The sequence below is a fragment of the Corythoichthys intestinalis genome, chromosome 16, assembly GCF_030265065.1.
Source record: "Corythoichthys intestinalis isolate RoL2023-P3 chromosome 16, ASM3026506v1, whole genome shotgun sequence".
Classification (NCBI taxonomy): domain Eukaryota; kingdom Metazoa; phylum Chordata; class Actinopteri; order Syngnathiformes; family Syngnathidae; genus Corythoichthys; species Corythoichthys intestinalis.
In genome coordinates, this window is record NC_080410.1 from 31345648 (window position 1) to 31370433 (window position 24786).

The 24786-nt window shown below is 39.1% G+C and overlaps 1 protein-coding gene across 1 annotated transcript; it reads right to left on the minus strand.

The window, feature by feature from the left end:
- Positions 1 to 631: 631 nt before the first annotated feature.
- Positions 632 to 23436, minus strand: samd14 (sterile alpha motif domain containing 14). The gene is made up of 11 exons (XM_057860944.1): positions 23253 to 23436; positions 23072 to 23121; positions 22748 to 22902; positions 22569 to 22685; positions 22310 to 22499; positions 18027 to 18120; positions 17864 to 17956; positions 17640 to 17790; positions 12474 to 12590; positions 9671 to 9829; positions 632 to 2732 (listed from the first exon to the last, which is right to left on the minus strand). Exons 2-11 carry the CDS (start codon positions 23106 to 23108, stop codon positions 2598 to 2600), a joined length of 1248 nt encoding a protein of 415 aa, XP_057716927.1. The 5' UTR covers positions 23109 to 23121; positions 23253 to 23436; the 3' UTR covers positions 632 to 2597.
- Between the last annotated feature and the right edge of the window lie 1350 nt (positions 23437 to 24786).

Here is a 24786-nt window from a genome sequence, read left to right on the forward strand (position 1 = left end):
GCGCTGACCGTCACCGTTCTTATTTGGGTGGGCTTCGCCGCCTAGAACATTCTTCCCGCTTTCCGCACCGCCCTCTGCCGGACCGACACGCAGATGGATGGAGGCGAAGACGTTGGCGCGTGAGAACAGCGAAGGCAGGGCTCGCGGCCAACCATGTCGAGGAATGCCACGATGCGCCGGGACACGCCAACGCGCGGCAGGTTTCCTCTCGTTCTCTTGCACACGCTTGCCTTACTTGAAGACACATATTTTATTTATTGAACTTTGCTTTTTATATTTATGCTATTGTTCATATTTATGCCGTTCCTATTTATTTATCGCCAGCTTATTTATTGACTCTGGGCTTCCATAAAGGATTATTGTGATAGTCGACTAATCATTGATTATTTTTCTGATTAATTGACTAATCTGTTCACATACAGTATGTCGTATTATTTACAGTTGATGTTTCAGAAATCAGGGAATATTTACTTTATTTTTTATATAAATGTATGTAAAATAATGTAAAATGAAAGAAATGAAAAAGACACTATAAACTGATTTCCTTTCTTTTTTTTTTTTTTTTAAATATATATATATAAAATTAAAATTATTTTTTGATTAAAGAAGATTGTTTTCAGTTTTTTTTCTTTTTTTTTCCTATAGCTGAAATATAAAATTTTGTAATTTTGTAAATAAAAATGTTTTAAAAAAAATTTGAAAAAAAAAACAATAAATGGGAGTATAAGTTCTTCATATTTTTTTTTTTTTTAAACAATTTGAAAATAATATATACATAATTATATATATTCACTCACCAGCCACTTTATCAGGTACACCTGTCCAACTGCTCGTTAACCCCTAATTTCTAATCAGCCAATCACATGGCGGCAACTGCATTTAGGCATGTAGACATGGTTTAAGACAATCTCCTGCAGTTCAAACCGAGCATCAGTATGGGGAAGAAAGATGATTTGAGTGAATTTGAACGTGGCATGGTTGTTGGTGCAAGAAGGGCTGGTCTCAGTATTTCAGATACTGCTGACCTACTGGGATTTTCACGCACAACTATCTCTAGGGTTTACAGAGAATGGTCCGAAAAAGAAAAAATATCCAGTGAGTTGCAGTTCTGTGGGAGGAAATGCCTTGTTAATGTCAGAGGAGAATGGCCAGACTGGTTCGAGCTGATAGAAAGGCAACAGTGACTCAAATAACCACCCTTTACAACCAAGGTAGGCATAAGAGCATCTCTGAACGCACAGTACGTCGAACTTTGAGGCAGATGGGCTACAGCAGCAGAAGACCACGCCGGGTACCACTCCTTTCAGCTAAGAACAGGAAACTGAGGCTACAATTTGCACAAGCTCATCGAAATTGGAACATAGAAGATTGGAAAAACTTTTCCTGGTCTGATGAGTCTCGATCTCTGCTGCGACATTCGGATGGTAGGGTCAGAAATTGGCGTCAACAACATGAAAGCATGGATCCATCCTGCCTTGTATCAACAGTTCAGGCTGGTGGTGGTGGTGTAATGGTGTGGGGAATATTTTCTTGGCACTCTTTGGGCCCCTTGGTACCAATGGAGCATCGTTGGAACGCCACAGCCTACCTGAGTATTGTTGCTGACCATGTCCATCCCTTTATGACCACAATGTACCCAACTTCTGATGGCTACTTTCAGCAGGATAATGCGCCACGTCATAAAGCTGGAATCATCTCAGACTGGTTTCTTGAACATGACAATGAGTTCACTGTACTCAAATGGCCTCCACAGTCACCAGATCTCAATCCAATAGAGCAGCTTTGGGATGTGGTGGAACGGGAGATTCGCATCATGGATGTGCAGCCGACAAATCTGCACCAACTGTGTGATGCTATCATGTCAATATGGACCAAACTCTCTGTGGAATGCTTCCAGCACCTTGTTGAATCTATGCCACGAAGAATTGAGGCAGCTCTGAAGGCAAAAGGGGGTCCAACACGTTACTAGCATGGTGTACCTGATAAAGTGGCCGGTAAGTGTATATATATAATATTTAGAAAATTCACTCTATAGCTGCCTTGCTATACTGTCTACATGTGTTGCACCACCATTTGACTTAAATATGTAAATACTGTATGTGTAAAATATGTAAATATGTAAAATAGATTGATGGCATTGAATTATCATGTTTCGGTCCCATTGGCCGCGATAGACGTCCAATCCGCTTAAACTTGCAATGAATGAGATGAGACGCTGATGAAAGAGGAGTTGAACAATTCAGATTTTTTTGGACTTTTAAAAATAGCTGTCGACTCATCAATTAGTCGATTAATAATCACAGCCCTACTCTGTCATGAGGGACTTAACAAAAAGTTTTAAAAAGTGTTGGTAATCATTCTGCACTCTTGACTTAAAAATGTTTATAGTTGTTCCAGGTACACTTTGATTCTATTAATGATTAACACTTCCTGGTCTTTCACAATAAGAGCCTTTTATTCCAAAGCACAGCCGTGACATTAAAAGCTCTTCCACAGATCAAAGGTTAACAGCATTTGCGTCTCATTTGCATACGAGTGAGGAAAACTGCACTTGTTGATCATATTTGGACATCCGCCCGCTGAAGGGCGTCTGTCGTTCAGTTTCTGCGCTGCTTTCTGCGTTCTTTGTCCTTGGGCTTGCCACCTTTCTTGTCTTTCTCCGCCGCCGTCTGCAAGACTTTAATGCGACGTTTCAGAGCACCCCGGTCGCACGAGCTCAGCACACCCAGACCCTGTTGACACCCACGTCAGGTTAATGGTAGACGGTGTATAGCAAACGTGAGGTGATACAAAGTTCCAGGTGGCGGAAGCCCGAAAGCAAGGGCATAGGTTTGGTCTCAATATTGGTAAGGACGATATAACAGCATAATCTGCATGTACACTTTTTGCTGGGGGGGGGCCTTAATAATACCAAACAAATTGGGTGAATGGGGGTCAGGGCTACGGCTACATTTCTCACCAATATAACGCTAATTAATTGATAGGCTAAATGATTAATGCAAAATAAATTTGTATTAGGTTTTTTTTTTTTTTTCAGTTTTAAGGATGTGGGTTTTTGCTATGCATATGTATTGGTTCAGGTGATACACCATTCGATTTCAAAAACTACTAAAGAAACTAGGGCTGTCAAAATTATTGCGTTAACGGGCAGTAATTAATTTTTGAAATTAGTCACGTTAAAATATTTTGACGCATTTAACGCACATCCCCCGCTCAAACAGATTAAAATGACAGCACAGTGTCATGTCCACTTGTTACTTGTGTTTTCTGGTGTTTTGTCGTCCTCTGCTGGCGCTTTCGTGCGACTGATTTTATGTGTTTCATCACCATGAGCATTGTGTAATTATTGACATCAACAATGGCGGGCTACTTTATTCTTTGATTGAAAATTTTACAAATTTTATTAAAACGAAATCATTAAGAGGGGTTTTAATATAAAATTTGTATAACTTGTACTAACGATTAAAATTTTTAATCGAGTTAATTACAGCTTAAAAATTAATTAATCGTAATTAATCGCAAATCAAACCATCTATAAAATATGCCATATTTTTCTGTAAATTATTGTTGGAATGGAAAGATAAGACACAAGATGGATATATACATTCAACATACGTTACATAAGTACTGTATTTGTTTATTATAACAATAAATCAACAAGATGGCATTAACATTATTAACATTCTGTTAAAGCGATCCATGGATAGAAAGACTTGTAGTTCTTAAAAGAAAAATGTTGGTACAAGTTATACAAATTTTATATTAAAACCCCTCTTAATGTTTTCGTTTTAATAAGATTTGTAAAATTTCCAATCAAAAAATAAACTAGTAGCCCGCCATTGTTGATGTCAATAATTACTTACACAATGCTGATGGGTGCCGAAGCCTATAAAATCAGTCGCACCCAAGCGCCAGCAGAGGCCGGCAAAACTCCATAAAACACAACAAGTGAGCGTTTCACTGTACTGTCATTTAAATCTGTCTGAGCGGGGCATCTGCGTTAATTGCGTCAAATATTTTAACGTGATTAATTTTTAAAAATTAATTAACGCCCGTTAACGCGATAATTTTGACAGCCCTAATTAAAACGAAAACATTAAGAGGGGTTTTAATATAAAATTTGTATAACTTGTACTCACATTTATCTTTTAAGAGCTACAAGTCTTTCTATCCATGGATCGCTTTAACAGAATGTTAATAATGTTAATGCCATCTTGTTGATTTATTGTTATAATAAACAAATACAGTACTTATGTGCCCTATGTTGAATGTATATATCCGTCTTGTGTCTTATCTTTCCATTCCAACAGTAATTTACAGAAAAATATGGCATATTTTATAGATGGTTTGATTTATGATTAATTACGATTAATTAATTTTTAAGCTGTAATTAACTCAATTAAAAATTTTAATCGTTTGACAGCCCTAAAAGAAACATTTTAAAAACCTCCAGAATCAATGTCCAGATTTTTTGGGGGAAATTTAAATTTCAATATTTGAACACAAATTATATCAACATACAAAAGAAATACAAACTTGTTAATCATCTCTTACCTATGAGGAATGCAGGAAAAATAAACATTTGTCTTTATACCACTCAAATTATCTGTCTATATAAGTTAAAGATGACCAAAAATAGTTAGGGAATAACAAAAATAAATAAAAACGGAGCAGGGACCTTGGTTCACTACATTTCTTCCGGTTTAAATTAATGTTAACAATAGAAAACATCCAGGAGGATATTTCTCTCAAAGCAGCTTCCTCCTCGAGTCCGAGAAATTCGCACAGATTAATCTTATGCTAACTGATGCAGGACGGACCTTCAGTAGCAAAATTTGTGGTGTGTTCCCCACCTCCACAACATTCATGTCTCTTTACAGTACTTACAGTGGCTGCTACTGGCAGAAAAAAACTTCTAATATCCCTCGTCTTTGAAGGGGACGGAGGAAGCGGCATGCTGTATTTCTGTCGGGCTGCGAATACGTGTTTGTGTGTGCGTGGGGAGTGAGGTCAAGTCATCAGCCAATCAAACGTGCGTTTGAAGGAAATACTAACAGTGTATCACAAAAGTGAGTACACCCTTCGCATTTCTGCAGATATTTAAGTATATCTTTTCATGGGACAACACTGACAAAATGACACTTTGACACAATGAAAAGTAGTCTGTATGCAGCTTATATAATAGAGTTCATTTATTTTCCCCTCAAAATAACTTAAAATATCGCCGTTAATATCTAAACCCCTGGCAACAAAAGAGAGTCCACCCAATAGAAATTACGTACGTCCCTAAATGTCCAAATTGAGTACTGCTTGTCATTTTCCCTCCAAAATGTCATGTGACTCATTACAGGAGTGCTGTCAGCCTCTTCTGAAGACGGTACACAAGAAAGCCCGCCCGTCTCATCAGACCATATGACATGGTTCCAGTAATTCATGTGCTTTGTTGACATGTCTTCAGCAAACTGTTTGCGGCCTTTCTTGTGTACCGTCGTCAGAAGAGGCTTCCTCCTGGGGGGACAGCCATGCACACCAATTTGATGTAGCGTGCGGTGTATGGTCACTAACAGGCTGACCCCCCTACCTCTTCAATCTCTGCAGCAATGCTGACAGCACTCCTGTAACGAGTCACATGACATTTTGGACGGAAAATGACAAGCAGTACTCAATTTGGACATTTAGGGATGTACGTAGTTTCTATTGGGTGTACTCACTTTTGTTGCCAGGGGTTTAGATATTAATGGCTATATTTTGAGGGGAAAATAAATTACCTCTATTATATAAGCTGCACACAGACTACTTTTCATTGTGTCAAAGTGTCATTTTTGTCAGTGTTGTCCCATGAAAAGATAGACTTAAATATCTGCAGAAATCCGAGGGGTGTACTCACTTTTGTGATACACTGTAAATGGACTGGCACATTCAGCAAGTGAAAAGGGGTCAATGTAAGTTTGACCATAATCAAAGTACTGTAATCCACTTAATAATGGTAGGGTCAATTCTATCCTTACAACATATGGGAAGACAATCTTTAAGTTACCTATATATTGTGGGACAAATAAGTATTTAGTCAACCACTAATTGTGCAAGTTCTCCCACTTGAAAATATTAGAGAGGCCTGTAATTGTCAACATGGGTAAACCTCAACCATGAGAGACAGAATGTGAAAAAAAAAACAGAAAATAACTTTGTTTGATTTTTAAAGAATTTATTTGCAAATCATGTTGGAAAATAAGTATTTGGTCAATACCAAAAGTTCATCTCAATACTTTGTTATGTACACTTTGTTGGCAATAACGGAGGCCAAACGTTTTCTGTAACTCTTCACAAGCTTTTCACACACTGTTGCTGGTATTTTGGCTCATTCCTCCATGCAGATCTCCTCTAGAGCAGTGATGTTTTGGGGCTGTCGTTGGGCAACACGGACTTTCAACTCCCTCCACAGATTTTTTTATGGGGTTGAGAACTGGAGACTGGCTAGGCCACTCCAGGACCTTGAAATGCTTCTTACGAAGCCACTCCTATGTTGCCCTGGCTGTGTGTTTGGGATCATTGTTATGCTGAAAGACCCAGCCACGCCTCATCTTCAATGCCCTTGCTGATGGAAGGAGATTTTCACTCAAAATCTCTCGATACATGGCCCCATTCATTCTTTACTTTACACAGATCAGTCGTCCTGGTCCCTTTGCAGAAAAACAGCCCATAATGTTTCCACCCCCATGCTTCACAGTGGGTATGGTGCAATTCAGTATTCTTTTTCCTCCAAACACGAGAACCTGTGTTTCTACCAAATGTTCTTTTTTAGTTTCATCTGACCATAACACATTCTCCCAGTCCTCTTCTGGATCATCCAAATGCTCTCTAGCGAACCGCAGAGGGGCCTGGACGTGTACTTTCTTCAGCAGGGTGACACGTCTGGCAGTGCAGGATTTGAGTCCCTGGCGGCGTATTGTGTTACTGATAGTAGCCTTTGTTACTGTGGTCCCAGCTCTCTGTAGGTCATTCACTAGGTCCCCCCGTGTGGTTCTGGGATTTTTGCTCACCGTTCTTGTTATCATTTTGACGCCACGGGGTGAGGAGGGAGTTGAAAGTCCGTGTTGCCCAACGACAGCCCCAAAACATCACTGCTCTAGAGGAGATCTGCATTGAGGAACGGGCCAAAATACCAGCAACAGTGTGTGAAAAGCTTGTGAAGAGTTACAGAAAATGTTTGGCCTCTGCTATTGCCAACAAAGGGTACATAACAAAGTATTGAGATGAACTTTTGATTCTGTCGCTCATGGTTGAGGTTTACCCATGTTGACAATTACAGGCCTCTCCAATATTTTCAAGTGGGAGAACTTGCACAATTAGTGGTTGACTAAATACTTATTTGCCCCACTGTAAGTGAAGTCATTATATAATGCAAATAAGGTTGCTTAAAAGTTGGTGGGGACAATTTGAGCATCCTCAAAAGTTGGTCGTGTTACGTCCCTACCGTCTCTAGGCAAACCTACGCCCTTGCCCAAAAGTTTAGAAAATAATACAACGCTTTATCGACTTTGTCGCCTAAGATTGACACTTTGACATTTGCTGTAAATACATAAATAAAAACAGTTGAATTTACGGTAAAACACTCCCATAATTCTGGCAGAATTTTAAGGTTATAATTACAGGAAAACAGGGAAGTACACGTTAAAACTGTTTAGTGCTTGAGTAAATGTAAATTCTACAATATTTTTTTGTTTGTTTTTTTAATTGAAAAGTATAGCAGAAAAAAATTATATATAGTAATTTTATGAAGTTTCTTTTTTTTTTTTTTTCCACAATATTTTTATTGATTTTCAAACTAATAATTCACACCATCAAAACAATACCATAAAGACCACACCGAGAACATACCCCCCAAAAAAAACACAAACACAAAAAAAGTTGTTCCTCTCCTATAATTAAGCTCCAGCTTCACCCCATTTATCCTCCATAAACACAAAATCACAGTCCCTAATATGATATTGTAAGCCTCAAGACAATTTCATCTTTTTGACAGAATTCATAAAAGGTGTCCACAAGTCCTCAAAAAGCTGTTGTTTTCCCTTCAATATGTATGTCATGCGTTCTAGAGGTATAACTGACAACATCTGATTGATCCATTGTTTGGCAGAAGGTCCACGATCCGATTTCCATACTAATGCAATGCATTTCTTTGCCATTATTAAACCAAAATTGATAAGTGTCCGTTCATGTTTGTTGTAATTGTGTTCTTCTGGAAACAATCCCAACAGAAAAAACTTTGGTCCAAATGGAATGTCTTTTAAAATCATTCCCTCCAACGTACTTCTTACTTCATCCCAAAATTTCTTAACTTTTCCACATTGCCATACACAGTGATACAGGGTACCTTTTTCTCCTGTACATTTAAAGCAGGTATCAGGAATATTTTTATTATATATGTTAAGTTCTGCTGGTGTTATGTATGTTCTCATTATCCACTTGTATTGAATAAGTCTCAACCGTGCGTTCATGCATATGGTTTGAGCATTTACACACAGTTTAGCCCATTGCCTTTCTGTTATGCCCTTATCCAAGTTATGAATCCATGCCCTCATTTTGTCCTTTGAATTTTCAGGAGAATTACACATTAGAATTTTGTACAAACTCGAGATAGCCCCTCTCCTAAGAATATCTTTAGTCATCAAATCCTCTAAAAATGTGAGAGGAGGTTTAAGGAGATCAAGACTGTGATTTGTTTGAATAAAACTCCTAAGTTGCAAATACTTAAAAAAATGCTTTCCGTCAAGTCCGAATTTCAGTCTTAATTGCTCGAAGGACATCATAACGTTTGTGTCAGAAATATAGAAATCATTAATCGTTTTAAGTCCCTTTGAGTGCCACAACTTAAATATAGCGTCCGCCCTCCCTGGAACGAACAAATTATTTCCCCAGACTGGACTAAAACGGGATAGAGTATTTGGTTCTCCTAAATATTCTTTTATTTGATGCCATATTGCTATCATATTTTTCAAAATTGGGTTTTTGGTGTGCTTGAGCAACCTTTTTTTCAAATCAGAATATAAATATAAAAAGACCGGCAAGTTAAGACCACAGGACTCCATTTCGACCCAACATGGAGGGTCTTTGATCAGAAAATAAAACATAATAGATCTCAGTTGAGTTGCTTGATAGTACCAGTTCAGATTAGGGCATTTCAAGCCACCCCGGTCGAATGGGAGATACAGCAGTGTTAGTCTCAATCGAGACCTTCTGTTATTCCATATAAATTTTACCCATTCCTTTTTTAATGTTGAAAAGAATTTTCAATTTTCAACTTTTATGAAGTTTCTTAATTGAAAAAATAATATTAAAAAGAAGAAAAAGAAAAGTACTACATTTTTTTTCCTGCTATGATTTCTAATTTAGATCAAAATATTCTCCAATAAAATGTACTTTTACTGAAGCACTGCACCATTATTTCGTGTATCTTACGGTTTTCCTATTTGTTCGATGGGAAAAATTTAATGTGAATTTTTTTTGGGTAACTTTTTTTGTAACAATGGAGCTCAACTACAAAAATATCTAGATTTTTTTTTTGAAAAAACGAAAACTGCACTTTAGGGTAGACTCAGGTATACTGAATTGGGTTCGTGGATGTTTCACCACCTGACAATTAGTAGCCCGTTGTTTACAAATAGCTAACCTTGAGCTTGCTGCCATCAAGTTGGAGCAGCGAGCGTCCATCGACGTCTCCGGCTCGGAATTCCGGTACGTAGCGATCCATGCTCAGCTCCCCGAGCCACTCGCATACCTGCTGGCTCGTCCAAGATCGCACCGGGCAGGATGACGACTCGTCGCTGGGCTGACAAACACGCACCCCAATTAATTGTCAGTCTTCAATTAGCAAGTCAGATTACAAAATGAACGAAATCCTTCTTGGTTTGTCTCTTTACTCATTTACTGCCATTGCTACAGAGAGACGTCTAATCCGTATGCTTTGGGATGGCTGATATTGAATGTTCATGTTTCAGTGCCATTGATGCTGATAGCATGGCAGAGAATGAGTTAGGAGTACAAGTAGGGATGGGAATTGGTAAGATTTTTACGATTCCGATTCCATTATCGATATTGCTTAACGATTCAATTCTTTATCGATTCCCTTTTCTATGGAGGTAGATTTGTGTCATTATTATTCAATCAAAAAAAACAGTTGCCTCAATTTAAGAAAAAAATTTGCTTTAATCAAATTATTTATTTTGAATCAAAGAAAAAGTCACTTCAATAAAAAAAAATGTGTTTGAATGGAAAAATAAATGTGAAACTCAAAAAATGTATTTGGAACCTATATTTCTTTGATTGAATTTTTTTTTTTTTTTTTTTTTAATTCAAGTTTTTTTTTTTTTTTTATTGAAACAACTTTTTTGATTGACGTAATGTGGTTTTGCGTTTGGATCACATTTTGGCTAGGACATTTGTGTCTTTATAATTTCAAAATAATTTTTCACATTCAAAAAGTTTTTTTTCTACGACTGATTTTTTTAAATTTTTGATTGAAGTGATTTTTCTTTTGAATATATATATTTTTTAGTTTGAAGCAACGTATTTTTTGATTGAATAATAAAGACACAAATGTCCTAGCCAAAATGTGGTCCAAACGCAAAACCACATTACGTCAATCAAAAAAGTTGTTTCAATTAAAAAAAAACGACTTAAACAAAAAATTTTCAAAGAAAAATAGGTTCCAAATACATTTTTTTGAGTTTCAAATTTATTTTTGCATTCAAACACCTTTTTTTTTTATTGAAGTGACTTCTTCTTCGATTCAAAATAAATATTTTGATTAAATTAACTTTTTTTTTTTAAGCAACTTTTTTTTTATTGAATAATAAAGACACAAATCCACCTCCATACTTATCGATTCTAATTTAGACTAATGGACTGTATGAGGTTCTGGGTTCAATATGTTTTATGGTTCATTCGCCTCGGAGTGTCGGTTAGAACACAAGGAGCGGATATGATATGACAATCACTCAATGAGCAGATGAGAGCATGCGTGGAAAGATGTTGATGTATTTGTATGTGTGTATATGTATGGCTCTTAAAGGACAGAAAATTACATCATATTAGTGCTGATGCAATAAACAATGCAAACTAACTGTAAAGCAGTCAATAAAACGCATACATGACTCGTAATATAATAATGACACAAAGGTGGGGGGGCGCGAGCGCGCACGCACAACAAGGAAGCACGCTGCATGCACGTGCGGTCATCTTGGCCATAAAAGTGGCGAAAACTAAGCACTTTACACTCATATGGATGTACAACATCATTTTACGATGCTAAACTAACACATTCCCTCTTAACACAAATGTGCAACGCGAATCTAATGTAAACAACGCACTCCTCCACGCAGCGAGAACGAGCTGAAGCAACCAGCCGACGTAACAGTAAAAACATGAAAATGGTCGCACTGATAATGGCTCTAACTTACCATAAGAACTTTATGGCATGAAGAGGAAATACATTCGTTTATGGACGCACAGATTAATATTTCCTCTAACAGGTGGCCGTCCTCTGCTCGAAATGCACACCTTACGCCTATATTCACTCCCGGAATACGCAGCGCGCATGACGCAGGACAATAACAGGAACTGACTGGTTGCTATGGGAACGAACACATACCCATGGAATCTTTCTAACAGGAGTATTAAAATTGCTAATAAAATCGTTTAGGATTATTTTAGATGCATATATGTTATATTTTTTCTTATAGAGTATTCGACGAGGAATATGATTTTTGGGAAAAATCAACATTTCTTTAAGTAGTCTCATGAATAATAAAATGGCCTGTAAAAGTCAATGCAAATTCACTCTGCAACGACTCTCTCCGGGTTACGCTTGATGAGAAGTCTCGCAATTGTTAATGATGTTGCCGTGCTTGCCGATTCGAAAGTGTGTAACATGCACAAATTATAAAACGCAAATTGTGCTGGTTGGAACCGATAAGAGAATCGTCAGGTAATTTGCCAAACGATTCCAAAGAGAACCGGTTCTTTCTCAATTCTCATCCTACGTATAAGCAACTAAATAATCTAGAGGTACAGTCTGCAAAATATATATATTTATATTTACAAGACTGACACAAACTTTGCATGAAATGTCCAGCGACAGCAAATATCAAATATTGGGGGGAAAAATCACAACCAAGCTAGCTAAATTTGTCACATTTGATTTTTTTTCTAAAACTTTATTTATGTAAACAAAATATTGAAATTCTAGACAGTTTTACACAATGATTTCAACGTGTCAGGTTTTGACCCCTGAACTAATAAACAGTGATTAGCTTCATCTAAGGTAACAAAGCTGAAAAGTGCAACAGAATGTAGGCTGAATTTAATTGTCATAATTTGCTGTGGACCAATAAAAACTGGGAAGCGGACTGCAGTTGGCCCGTGCGCCGTAGTTTGGACACCCCTGTTTTGATTAGTGCTGAAAAATGCTTTACCTCGTCAGAAGACTGCGAGAGTGTGCGGTAAGGATGCGAGGACACGGAAGAGGCGATCTCCACGTGAGGACACGCTACCGTCTGATGAGAAGAAAAGTCCTCGCTCAAATTCGACTCCTGCAAGAGAGGCAAAATCTTTCTACTTCCTGTTTGAGGAGACAAATCAACAGCATCTTTTACTTCTTTACACTAACTCATAGTACAACAAATGCTCGGTATTTAGTTGGATGAGAAATAAGATAGTTATGACTTACAGTGCCCTCCATAATTATTGGCACCCCTGAAAAAGATGTGTTTTTTAGCTTCTAATTTTTATTTTTTTTATTCAAATAATATGGGACCTTAATGGAAAAAAAGAGAAAAATCCAACCTTCAATACAAGTGCATTCATTCAGTGGGGAAAATCCCACATAAAGAAAAAAATATTTGACATCAAATAATGTGTGTCACAATTATTATATACATATATATATATATAATAAGTATTAACACCCCTGGTGTTAATACTTTGTACAACCCTCTTTTGCCAACAAAACAAGGTCTGGGGACTGAGATGGCCATGGGAGGAGCTTGATTTTGTGTCTGGTGAACCATTTCTGTGTAGATTTGGCCATAAGTTTAGGGTCATTGTCTTGCTGAAAGACCCAGTGACGACCCATCTTCAGCTTTCGGGCAGAGGGCAACAGATTTCGATTTAAAATGTCCTGGTATTTCAAAGCATTCATGATGCCATGCACCCTAACAAGCTTCCCAGGGCCTTTGGAAGCGAAACAGCCCCACAGCATCACTGACCTACCCCCATACTTCACAGTAGGTATGAGGTGCTTTTCAGCATCCACATCTTTCGTGGCATGCAAGATCCACTTAGAGTGTTTGTTGCCAAAAACTTGGTCTCACACAAAAATACACACGGTCCCAGTTGAAGCCTGGGACCGTGTGCTTTGGTCAGATGAGACCAAGATTGAGCTTTTTGGCAACAAACACTCTAAGGCTACGTTCATACTACAGGTCTTAATGCACGAATCCGATATTTTCGTGTTTCTCCGACTCGTTTGACGCATTAACTTGATGGTCTGAACGTGACAAGTCGCATAGAACTGGACCATTTCAAATCCGATCTGGGTCACTTTGGCTACGTTCATACTACAGGTCTTAATGCACGAATCCGATTTTTTCGTGTTTTTCCGACTCGTTTGAGGCATTAACTTGACGGTCTGAACGTGACAAGTCGCATAGAACTGGACCATTTCAAATCCGATCTGGGTCACTTTCGTATGTGATTCAAATCCGATCTGGGCCACATTTTTCCAGACTGTCGCGGCGGTCTGTACTGTCCAGTCTCTCAAATCGGAATTCAGGCAGCAATTACGTCATCAAAAAGCGAGAGAGACTCCACAGTAGCGGTGCAGCTGTGTGTTATTAGCGCCTAGCTTGCCTTGAACACGGCTTTTTAGGAAGAGTCTGACTTGACAACAGTCATAAAAAATTTTAAAATGGGTTGAGGATAAGCCTGAGAAGGATCAGTTTTCTGTCTGCTCCATATAAGCAATATTTCAATATTGCTTACACGGCCGAGAGTCGGGGCAAACTGCGCGTACGTGTGTGTGACATGCATGGACGGTGCGTGCATGCTATCGATCCATATACTTTGAATATAAACCTAAACTGGGATTATTTGTGTCTGTTATTTGTGTCCTCTTTTTAAAAAGCAAAATATGATATCCCTGGAATGACGGATGACAGCCAGCATGTGTGGTCATTTGTTTTGATGCTTCTGCGCATGCGGGTCGTCTTGCTCAGCGCTTGTCGGACTGCGAATTAGTGCGCATGCGTAATACTTGAATGGTCTCAATGGACAAAGGCAGTCTGAACGGGCACGCCAAAAAAACGGATATGACAAAAAATCGGATTTGTGCATTAAGACCTGTAGTATGAACGTAGCCTAAGTGGGTCTGGCCAAATCTACACAGAAATGGTTCACCAGACACAAAATCAAGCTCCTCCCATGGCCATCTCAGTCCCCAGACCTTGTTTTGTTGGCAAAAGGGGGTTGTACAAAGTATTAACACCAGGGGTGCTAATAATTGACACACATTATTTAATGTCAAATAATTTTTTCTTTATGTGGGATTTTTTCCCCACTGAATGAATGCACTTGTATTGAAGGTTGAATTTTTGTCTTTTTTTCCATTAAGGTCCCATATTATTTGAATTAAAAAAATATATTAGAAGCTAAAAAACACATCTTTTTCAGGGGTGCCAATAATTATGGAGGGCACTGTAATTTTTATGCCGACACATTGCCTTTGATGGATATGTCACCCCTACCAACATGGCTGCCATGATGCCATTTTGGTAGGGGCAATGTAATGCTGTCTTCATATGCTCTGGGAAAAAATTATCCCTACCACTTGCTCATTTGTAATTACGAGTACATCCTGTTCATGTGCTTTTGTTTTGGTCGCAAAAAAACCCCCCAAAATAAACAAGCAGATACGGACTTCATTTTGATATATACTTGATATATGGCGGAAAACACAGACAAGACCGAAAAAGCAGTTTCTGCTCTTGCACTCCTCTTTAAAAGAAATTGCTGTATTTTAAGCCAAAAAAACTGTTGTGTTCGATAGAACAATATGTCTATATGCTGCCATAGCAGATTCATGGCGCATTAAGCCCTCTAACTATTTTTAATTTGTCCGTTTTACCCTGAAAACCCACATTTACAGACGTCGCGCAGCCGCTTTTGTTTCAACCTAGCCATAAAAAGAAGATAAGCAATTATATTTATTGTTCAAAATGTCTGTCATTTTTAGCTTAGAATCATTCATTGATGTCTAATATTTAGTTTAAAAAAAGAAAACAACTTTAAACAATTATTCACTCACATATTTTAAATGTTTAAACAAATTACGTCACAATGAAAAATTTGGCGTCTGTAAAAAAGTCACGGATTTCTACCTCATAACTATCGCTTAATTGTATTTTTTTGTTTGTTTTTTCGCATTTTCCCCGATATGTTAGATGATAAATAATCGATCCAAACAAAGAAAAATGGAAAAATAACGTTTAAAAGGGTAACCATATGAAAAAGAAAATCTCAACCACTCCTTCTTGTCTGCGATTTCTGCATCGCGACCCTTGTTATATCACCATGTTTCACCCATAATTTTTTTTTTTTAATCCAGCTGTGGCCATTCACAGCTGTGTCTTGACACTCGGTGATACATGCTACATGAAGTTTTTGGATCGAAACAAGGTAAATACGTGATAATATCTCGTTAAAATCTTGGCGTCTTTAATTCTGCTCTCGCGTGCTCTCGCATCCAATTAGGGATTTGCTGTTTAAAAAAAAAATTTTTTTTCAAAGTGCCCTCCTGTTCAAAATTTTTCTTCCCCCAGAAAATTGAGATTTTAAGCTTTCCAATGATGTATCACACATGCATATCGGACAATTTTTAAATTTTGCCAAACTTCAAGTCACCTGAGTGTTTTCCGCTATATACATACTTTATATAACTCCAAAAATGGGCCGGACAAAAGTATTGGCACCCTTTGAAAAATCATATGATTCTTCTCCAATTTGTGTAATTAACAGCACCTATTACTTACTTGTGGCACATACCAGGTGGTGGCAATAACTAAATCACACTTGCAGCCAGTTAAAATGGATTAAAGTTGACTCAACCTCTGTCCTGTGTCCTTGTGTGTACCACATTGAGCATGGAGAAAAGAAAGAAGACCAAAGAACTGTCTGAGGACTTGAGAAGCAAAATTGTGAGGAAGCATGGGCAATCTCAAAGCTACAAGTCCATCTCCAAAGACCTGAATGTTCCTGTGTCTACCGTGCGCAATGTCATCAATAAGCGTAAAGCCCATGGCACTGTGGCTAACCTCCCTAGATGTGGACGGAAAAGAAAAATTGACAAAAGATTTCAACGAAAGATTGTGCGGATGGTGGATAAAGAACCTCGACTAACATCCAAACAAGTTTAAGCTGTCCTGCAGTCTGAGGATCCAACAGTGCCAACCCGTACTGTCCGTAGTGGAGACAACAAATTTCCTATTATAAAACTAAAAGAATTCCTTGGCCAATCGGTGCCAAATAAAACCTGGAAGATCCGCGCTTTCAAGTACTTCGATATTCAAAGAAAATAAAAATTAGGGTTGTTCCGATCATGTTCTTTTGCTCCCGATCCGATTCCGATCGTTTTAGTTTGAGTATCTGCCGATCCCGATATTTCCCGATCCGATTGCTTTTTTTTTGCTCCCGATTCAATTCCAATCGTTCCCGATCATTTTTCCCGATCATATACATTTTGGCAATGCATTAAGAAAAAAATGAATAAAACTCGGACGAATATATACATTCAACATACAGTACATAAGTACTGTGTTTGTTTATTATGACAATAAATCCTCAAGATGGCATTTACATGATTAACATTATTTCTGTGTGAGGGATCCACGGATAGAAAGACTTGTGACTTTGTATATTGTGACTAAATATTGCCATCTAGTGTATTTGTTGAGCTTTCAGTAAATGATACTGTAGCCATGCCTAAGTACATGATGGGAAGTGGAACCATGACTGTGCGTAGTGCTACCAATTGATATATCTTCTCTGTGTTGGGAAATAACAAGGTGTTAAGAAAAAGATCAATTGCTAATCGTAGAGAGAGGGATTGTAAGGCTTTAGCCAATCAAGAAAAGGCTCCAAAGGCTGCCAAAATTTAAATTTCATTTTACGCTGCCTTTTATCCCTATATAGGTAAAATGGCGCCATTACAGATTGAGTGTGACAATGCGTGAGTGGGTTGTGCAGCGCATGCATTAATTGCGTTAAATATTTTAACGTGATACATTTTTTAAAAAATTAATTACAGCCGTTATCGGGATCAATTTCATAACCCTTCCTTAAGCCTAAACTAAAGACTCTGGATGAGGATAACATATTATGTCTGTAACGTTAAATACAATTAGAAAACTATTTAATTTAAAAATATATATATATTTTAAAAAAATTTAAACATTTTTTCTGCCGATTCCGATACTTTGAAAATGACGTGATTGGACCCGATCGATCGGGACATCTCTAATAAATTGGATGTAGAATAGAGAACAGAGACTATCTGCAACAATGGCGAGACAACAGGAAGTGCGTACCTGCGAGCTAGACTTCGGAGGCGGCCGCGTGCCCGCGGGTTGCGTCTGCGGGGATCCAGGAGGCGTTCCTGAGGAGGAAAACCAGGAAAAGGAGACCAAGGACGCCGAGGCTCGTGAAGATGTACGTTCTCGGAGACTCTCGGACCCATCCCTAGTGCAGAGGACAGAGGTTAACACCTGCATGCGTTTAAAGGGGCACGGTCAACCCCGCTCGGGAGACTCACCCGTCGTCCGCCTCGCCGGCTCCTTTCTCACGTCTGTCCCGTTTGTCCGTTTTATCCTTTTTCACTCGGAGGTACGAGCGCCTGAGGGTGACGCTGATCACGAGACCAAAGCATCAGAGAAGGGGAGGAGCCTATCAAATGCTGCCACTTTGGCCACGCTCACCCCAAATCCAGGAAGCGTCTTTTGGTTTTCTGGTCTAGCAAAACCGCGGCGCCGTCAGCGGGACTTGCTTCCCGGCTGGACTCGGACACCAGAACTGAAGAGGGCACATAACACTTTTTCACTTTTCATGTTCAGCTGTGGTGGACAGTAGGGATGTTGTGTTGCACAAGTTCTGAAATAAATGATTAAAAACCTGACGAAACTGACGATTTTTTTGGCGATGTAACAATCATAATAATTGTCACCGTAACTTAAAAAGACTGGCGAACGGAGGTCGGAGGTTGACCGTCGAGATCGTAGACATTCTACAGCCGTGTTGTCGAGCCAGTTCACGGACGCACACACCAAGCTCATATTTTTAATCATTTCCATCTTCATTTCAATGGTACACCTCACCTTTTTCCTTTTTTTATCACATGCACTAACATTCTTCATGGTGCATTAAGCCCCCGAACTATTTTTAATTTGTCCGTTTTACCCTGGAACCCCCCGTTTACAGATGTCGCACAACTGCTTTTGTTTCAATCTGGCCATAAAAAGAAGGTAAGTAATCGTATTTATTAGAGATGTCCCGATCGATCGGGTCCGATCACGTCATTTTCAAAGTATCGGAATCGGCAAAAAAAATATCGGCCATGCCTTTTTTTAATATATATATATATATATATATATATATATATTTTTTTTTTTATTTAATTCTTTTCTAATTGTATTTAACATTACAAACATAATATGTTACACTCATCCAGAGTCTTTAGTTTAGGCTTAAGGTACGATTATCAAATTTATCCCGATAATGGCGGTAATCAATTTTGTAAAAAATGTATCACGTTAAAATATTTTACACAATTAATACATGCGCTGCACGACCCACCTACGCATTGTCGCGCTCAATCTGTAATGGCGCCGTTTTACCTATATAGAGAGATAAAAGGCAGTGTAAAATGAGTAGAGTGTATTTTGGCAGCCTTTGAAGCCTTTTTTTAATTGGCTAAAGCCTTACAATCCCTCTCCCTACGATTACTAATTTCATGGGAAGCAATGTGAGGAAGCAAGGTAGTAAATGATCATTTTCTTAACACCTTAAGTTATTTCCCAACGCAGAGAAGATATATCAATTGATAGCACTACGCACAGTCATGGTTCCACTTCCCATCACGCATTGGGGCATGGCTACAGTATCATTTACTGAAAGCTCAACAAATACACTAGATGGCAATATTTAGTCACAATATACAAAGTCACAAGTCTTTCTATCCGTGGATCCCTCTCACAGAAAGAATGTTAATAATATAAATGCCATCTTGAGGATTTATTGTCATAATAAACAAATACAGTACTTATGTACTGTATGTTGAAAGTATATATTCGTCTGAGTTTTATTCATTTTTTTTCTTAATGCATCGCCAAAATGTATATGATCGGGAAAAATTATCGGTAATGATTGGAATTGAATCGGGAGCAAAAAAAGCAATCGGATCGGGAAATATCGGGATCGGCAGATACTCAAACTAAAACGATCGGGATCGGATCGGGAGCAAAAAAACATGATCGGAACAACCCTAGTATTTATTATTAAAAATGTCTGTCATTTTTAGCTCAGCATCATTATTTGATGTCTAATATTTCGTTTAAAAAGAAAAAACTACTTTAAAAAATTATTCTTTCGCATATTTTAAACTTTTAAACAAATTACGTCACAATGAAAAAAATGGTGTCTAAATAAGTCACGGATATCTACCTTGTAATTATTGCTTAATTATATATTTTTTGTTACTGTCGCATTTTCCCCGTTATTTGAGAGGATTAATAATTGATCCAAACAGAGAAAAATTGAAAAAAAAACTTTAAAGGGGTATATATAAGAAAAAGAAAATCTCGACCACTCCGTGATGTCTGCGATTTCTGCATCGCGACCCTTGTTATATTACCATGTTTCACCCATAAAATCCCCCCCAAATCCAGCTGTGGCCATTCATTGCTGTGTCTTGACACTCAGTAATACATGGTACATGGAGTTTTTGGATCGAGGTAGGTACGTACGTAAGGTAAGTAAGTAAGTAAGTAAGGTAAGTACGGGATAATATCTCGTTGAAATCATGGCGTCTTTAATTCTGCTCTCGCGTGCTCTCACCTCCAGTTAGGGTTTTGCTGTTTCAATTTTTTTTAAAAAATGCCCTCGTGTTCAAATTTTTCTTCCCCCAGAAAATTGAGATTTTAAGCTTTCCAATGATGTATCACACATGCATATCGGACAATTTTGAAATTTGGCCGAATTGGGGGTCTCAGAGCAGAACTTCAAGTCACCTGAGTGTTTTTCGCCATATACAGTCCTTCTCAAAAAATTAGCATATTGTGATAAAGTTCATTATAAACATTACACTTTCATATATTTTAGATTCATTACAAAAACCTGAAGTAGTTTAAGCCTTTTATTGTTTTAATATTGATGATTTTGGCAAAAAAGTCAAGAAAAACAAAAATCACTATCTCAAAAAATTAGCATATCATGAAAAGGTACTCTAAAGAAGCTACTAATCTAATCATCTGAATCAACGAATTAATTCAAAACCCCTGCGAAAGATTCCTGATGCTTTTAAAAACTCCCAGCCTGGTTCATTACTCAAAACTGCAGTCATGGGCAAGACTGCCGACCTGACTGCTGTCCAGAAGGCCATTATTGACACCCTCAAGCAAGAGGCTAAGACACAGAAAGAAATTTCTGAGCGAATATGCTGTTCCCAGAGTGCTGTATCATGGCACCTCAGTGGGAAGTCTGTGGAAAGGAAAAAGTGTGGCAGGAAACGCTGCACAACCAGAAGAGGTGACTGCACCCTGAGAAAGATTGTGGAGAAGGGTCGATTCCAGACCTTGGGGGACCTGCAGAAACAGTGGACTGAGTCTGGAGTAAAAAACATCCAGAGTCACCGTGCACAGGCCTGTGCTGGAAATGGGCTACAGGTGCCGCTTTCCCCAGGCCAAGCCACTTTTGAACCTGAAATGGCGGCAGAAGCGCCTGACCTGGGCTACAGAGAAGCAGTACTGGACTGTTGCTCAGTGGTCAAAAGTACTTTTTTCAGATGAAAGCAAATTTTGCATGTCATTCGGAAATCAAGGTGCCAGAGTTTGGAGGAAGACTGGGGAGAAGGAAATGCCAAAATGCCTGAAGTCTAGTGTCAAGTATAACAATCGGTGATGGTCTGGGGTGCCATGTCAGCAGCTGGTGTTGGTCTACTGTGTTTTATCAAGGGCAGGGTCAATGCAGCTAGCTTTCAGGAGATTTTGGAGCACTTCATGCTTCCATCTGCTGAAAAGCTTTATGGAGATGAAGGTTTCATTTTTCAGCACGACCTGGCACCGCCTCACAGTGCCAAAACCACTGATAAATGGTTTACTGACCAGGGCATTAATGTTTGCATGTAATGCATTACTGGCATTACTCAATTGGCCTGCCAACTCTCCTGACCTGAACCCCATAGAGAATCTGTGGGATAATCTGAAGAGAAAGTTGAGAGACACCAGACCAAACACTGTGGATGAGGTTAAGGCTGCTATCGAATCATCCTGGGCCTCCATAACACCTCAGCAGTGCCACAGGCTGATTGCCTCCATGCCACGCTGCATTGAAGCAGTCATTTCTGCAAAAGGATTCCCAACCAAGTATTGAGCGCATGGCGGATATTATTTAATTGAAGGTTGACTTTTTTGTATTAAAAAACACTTTTTTGTATTGGTCTGCTAAAATACACACATTTTTTGAGATAGGGATTTTTTTGTTTTTTCTTGACTTTTTTTGTCAAAATCATCAATATTAAAACAATAAAAGGCTTGAACTACTTCAGTTGTGTGTAATGAATCTAAAATATATAAAAGTCTAATGTTTATCAGTACATTACAGAAAATAATGAACTTTATCACTATATGCTAATTTTTTGAGAAGAACCTACACTACTGAAAAAAACGGAGAAAATGTCCAGTCACGGCAAAAAAGTCACTGGATTTATCACAACTGAGCTCAGTTTTATCACATTTGATTATTTTTATATAAGTTTTTACAAAATAAAATACAATTTCCTTCATTGATTTCAACATGTTGTCAGGTGAACTCATGGAGAGGCACTGTTTAAGTGATTAGCTCCATCTAGTGTTCAAGATGAGAAGTGCGACAGAATGTAGGCTGAACTGAAGCTTCCTGTGTTAGCCAATAAAAACCTTGCAACGGGTAGGAGTTGGACTATGGGCTGTAGTTAGGGCACTCCTGGTATAGACGTACACACATGTACCTTCGCTGTCGGGCCTACGGCTCCTTCGCGTGTAAACGGGCGAGGCATCAGAGGAGGCGGGGCAGGACTTTGATAGCGAGTCGGTGAGCGTGGTCAGAGCCTCTTGCGATGTGTCATTGGTCAGTTGATGGTAGCGCGCCCGCGGGGTCACCGCCAATGATATGCCGGCATCATCGGGCAAGCGACGCACCTGAGAAACAGCAGCTGTTAGTGGGCGGGCTTTTTGTCCCCTGCGGATATTGACGCGTGATTTGCTCACCAGTGACGTGTCGAACGAGAAGGCAGAGCTGCGCGCCGACAGCAGCGAATCAGGGGAAGGTGAGGAGCCTCGCGGGGTTACTTGGTTAGGAGAGTGGGCGGAGTTCTTCGCACCATCCTGGGGTTCACGCACACACGGGCACTGATCAAGTGGCACCACGTGGTATTCTTTTCACGCACCTGTTTGACTTCCAGACTGTCGTCGCCCTCATTGGAGCTGACGCTGTTGTCATGGTGACGGGAGCGAGAGGGGCGGTGCCTGCGGCTCAGCTGGGCCCGCCCCTTCTGGATGCTGTTGTCCAGTAGCTCCGTTTCGGGAATCACCCAATTCAACTCTGACATACACACACACACACGCACACGCACACGCACACGCACACACACACACACACACACACACACACACACACACACACACACACACACACGGTTGATGACATCATCATGTCACATGACATGCCTGTGACATGTTAGCTTTAGCATCAGGGTCTATATCTTACTTACCAAATACGCTGTCGCTGTCGTCCAGGCCAGCGGACATGACTCAGCGCTTTCTGAAAGACAATACGCACGCGCGCGTGCACGCGCACACACGGTAGAAGTCATGACAACATGTCTGTTGTCTGGAAGAGGGAGTGGTCGCGAGGAAGGCAAATGCCACATGCGAGAGTTCTGACGTCATCACCTGTTCGAAAGCTCAAAAGCACGCGCGTGCACGCGCACGCACAGACTCGCAAGTCATTCCCGGACCTCCGATGTTGTCACGCGGAGAAGAAGAGCGGTGATGGTGAAGACAGAGGTGAGGATGAGGAGGAGGAAGAAGACGACGCTCACGTCACGTGACTTCCGCGATGGACGGACGCGGGAAAACTGCTGCCTCACGCAGCATCAGCACCGGCGCGAGCACAGGCGCGCGCACGCCAGGAGCGAACCATTGGGAAGCAAAGTAAAGGGGGTGTTTTAGTTTGAAAATTCACTACTTTGGATAAACAAGTTGAAAAAGTTGAAGCTGTCCAAAAGCTGTCCAAAAAATATTCAGATGAAAAGTCAAGGTAAATTCATTGTCTGCCATCAACTGCTAGTTAATTAACTTTCTCATGAAAAATGATAATATATTTCTTTTATTACTTATTTAGAGTTATAGTCATTTATTGCCATTGCTCATTTGTCTGGCCTGCCTGATCTACCTGTACAAATGGATTGGAAATCTATCGCTGTCACTGGCAGCCAATTACTTAATTCATGACATAACATTACACTTTGATGCCTGAATTTACATTTATCTCATTAGCTGCACTGACAGCAGTAATTCCATCCATCCATCCAATCTATTTTGACTCGCTAGGAAGGAGTGAATCAACATTCTTGATTCGCGCACTCCCAGTAAAAAATCAAAAAGACTAAGGGAAATACAATAGTACATGAAAATAATAATAAGAAAACAACCAAATGTAGAAAATTAATAAATGGAAAAATACCACAAAAAACGGACAATTCTGAAAATATATAAAATTTATTAATAATAACAATTTTGAAATAAAGAAAATATTTATTCAAAGTATAAAAAAAATAATAAAAAGGAGCATTTTATTCATGAATTCCTCCTTTTTCACTTTTAAATATATTTATTAATTTCTTTTTTGGGGGGGATTTTTCCTCATTTCTAGTAGTGTTTTTCAATTTAATTTTCTACTGTATAAAACATATTTTCTTCAGTTAATACTATTTTACAGTAGTTTTGTATTCCTACAATGATTAATGTATATTTTTGCAACGTAAATTCTGGCATCAAGGGGTTAAAGCCGTTACAATAGTCAGATGGTTGTTGATTAATTTCATTAGTTTGAATGTTTTAAATTGTAATATGTCAAACTTTTGATAATAAGAGGCGTCGCGTCCCATTAGGCAAATCAGGCAATTGCCTAGGGCCCCCAACCAGCAGGGGCCCCCAGAGGACCAACAGATTTAGCACACGCAGCTTTGTAAAAGCCAGTGAAAGCCTTGTGTCTGAGTTCCCTGAAGGGGCCCTTTCACTCGCTCTACACCCCCCCCCCCCCCCACGACAGTGACCGGCGATTTGGCTTTTTTTAAAATTGGCGTATATCCAAAATGAAGAGAAGCGACAAAAGAAAGAAAAAAAAGCAGAAATGGAGAAAAGAAAGCAAGACAGTGGTGAGTGTACTATGTTACTGTAGTTTTATGTTTTAATGTAGTAGAAG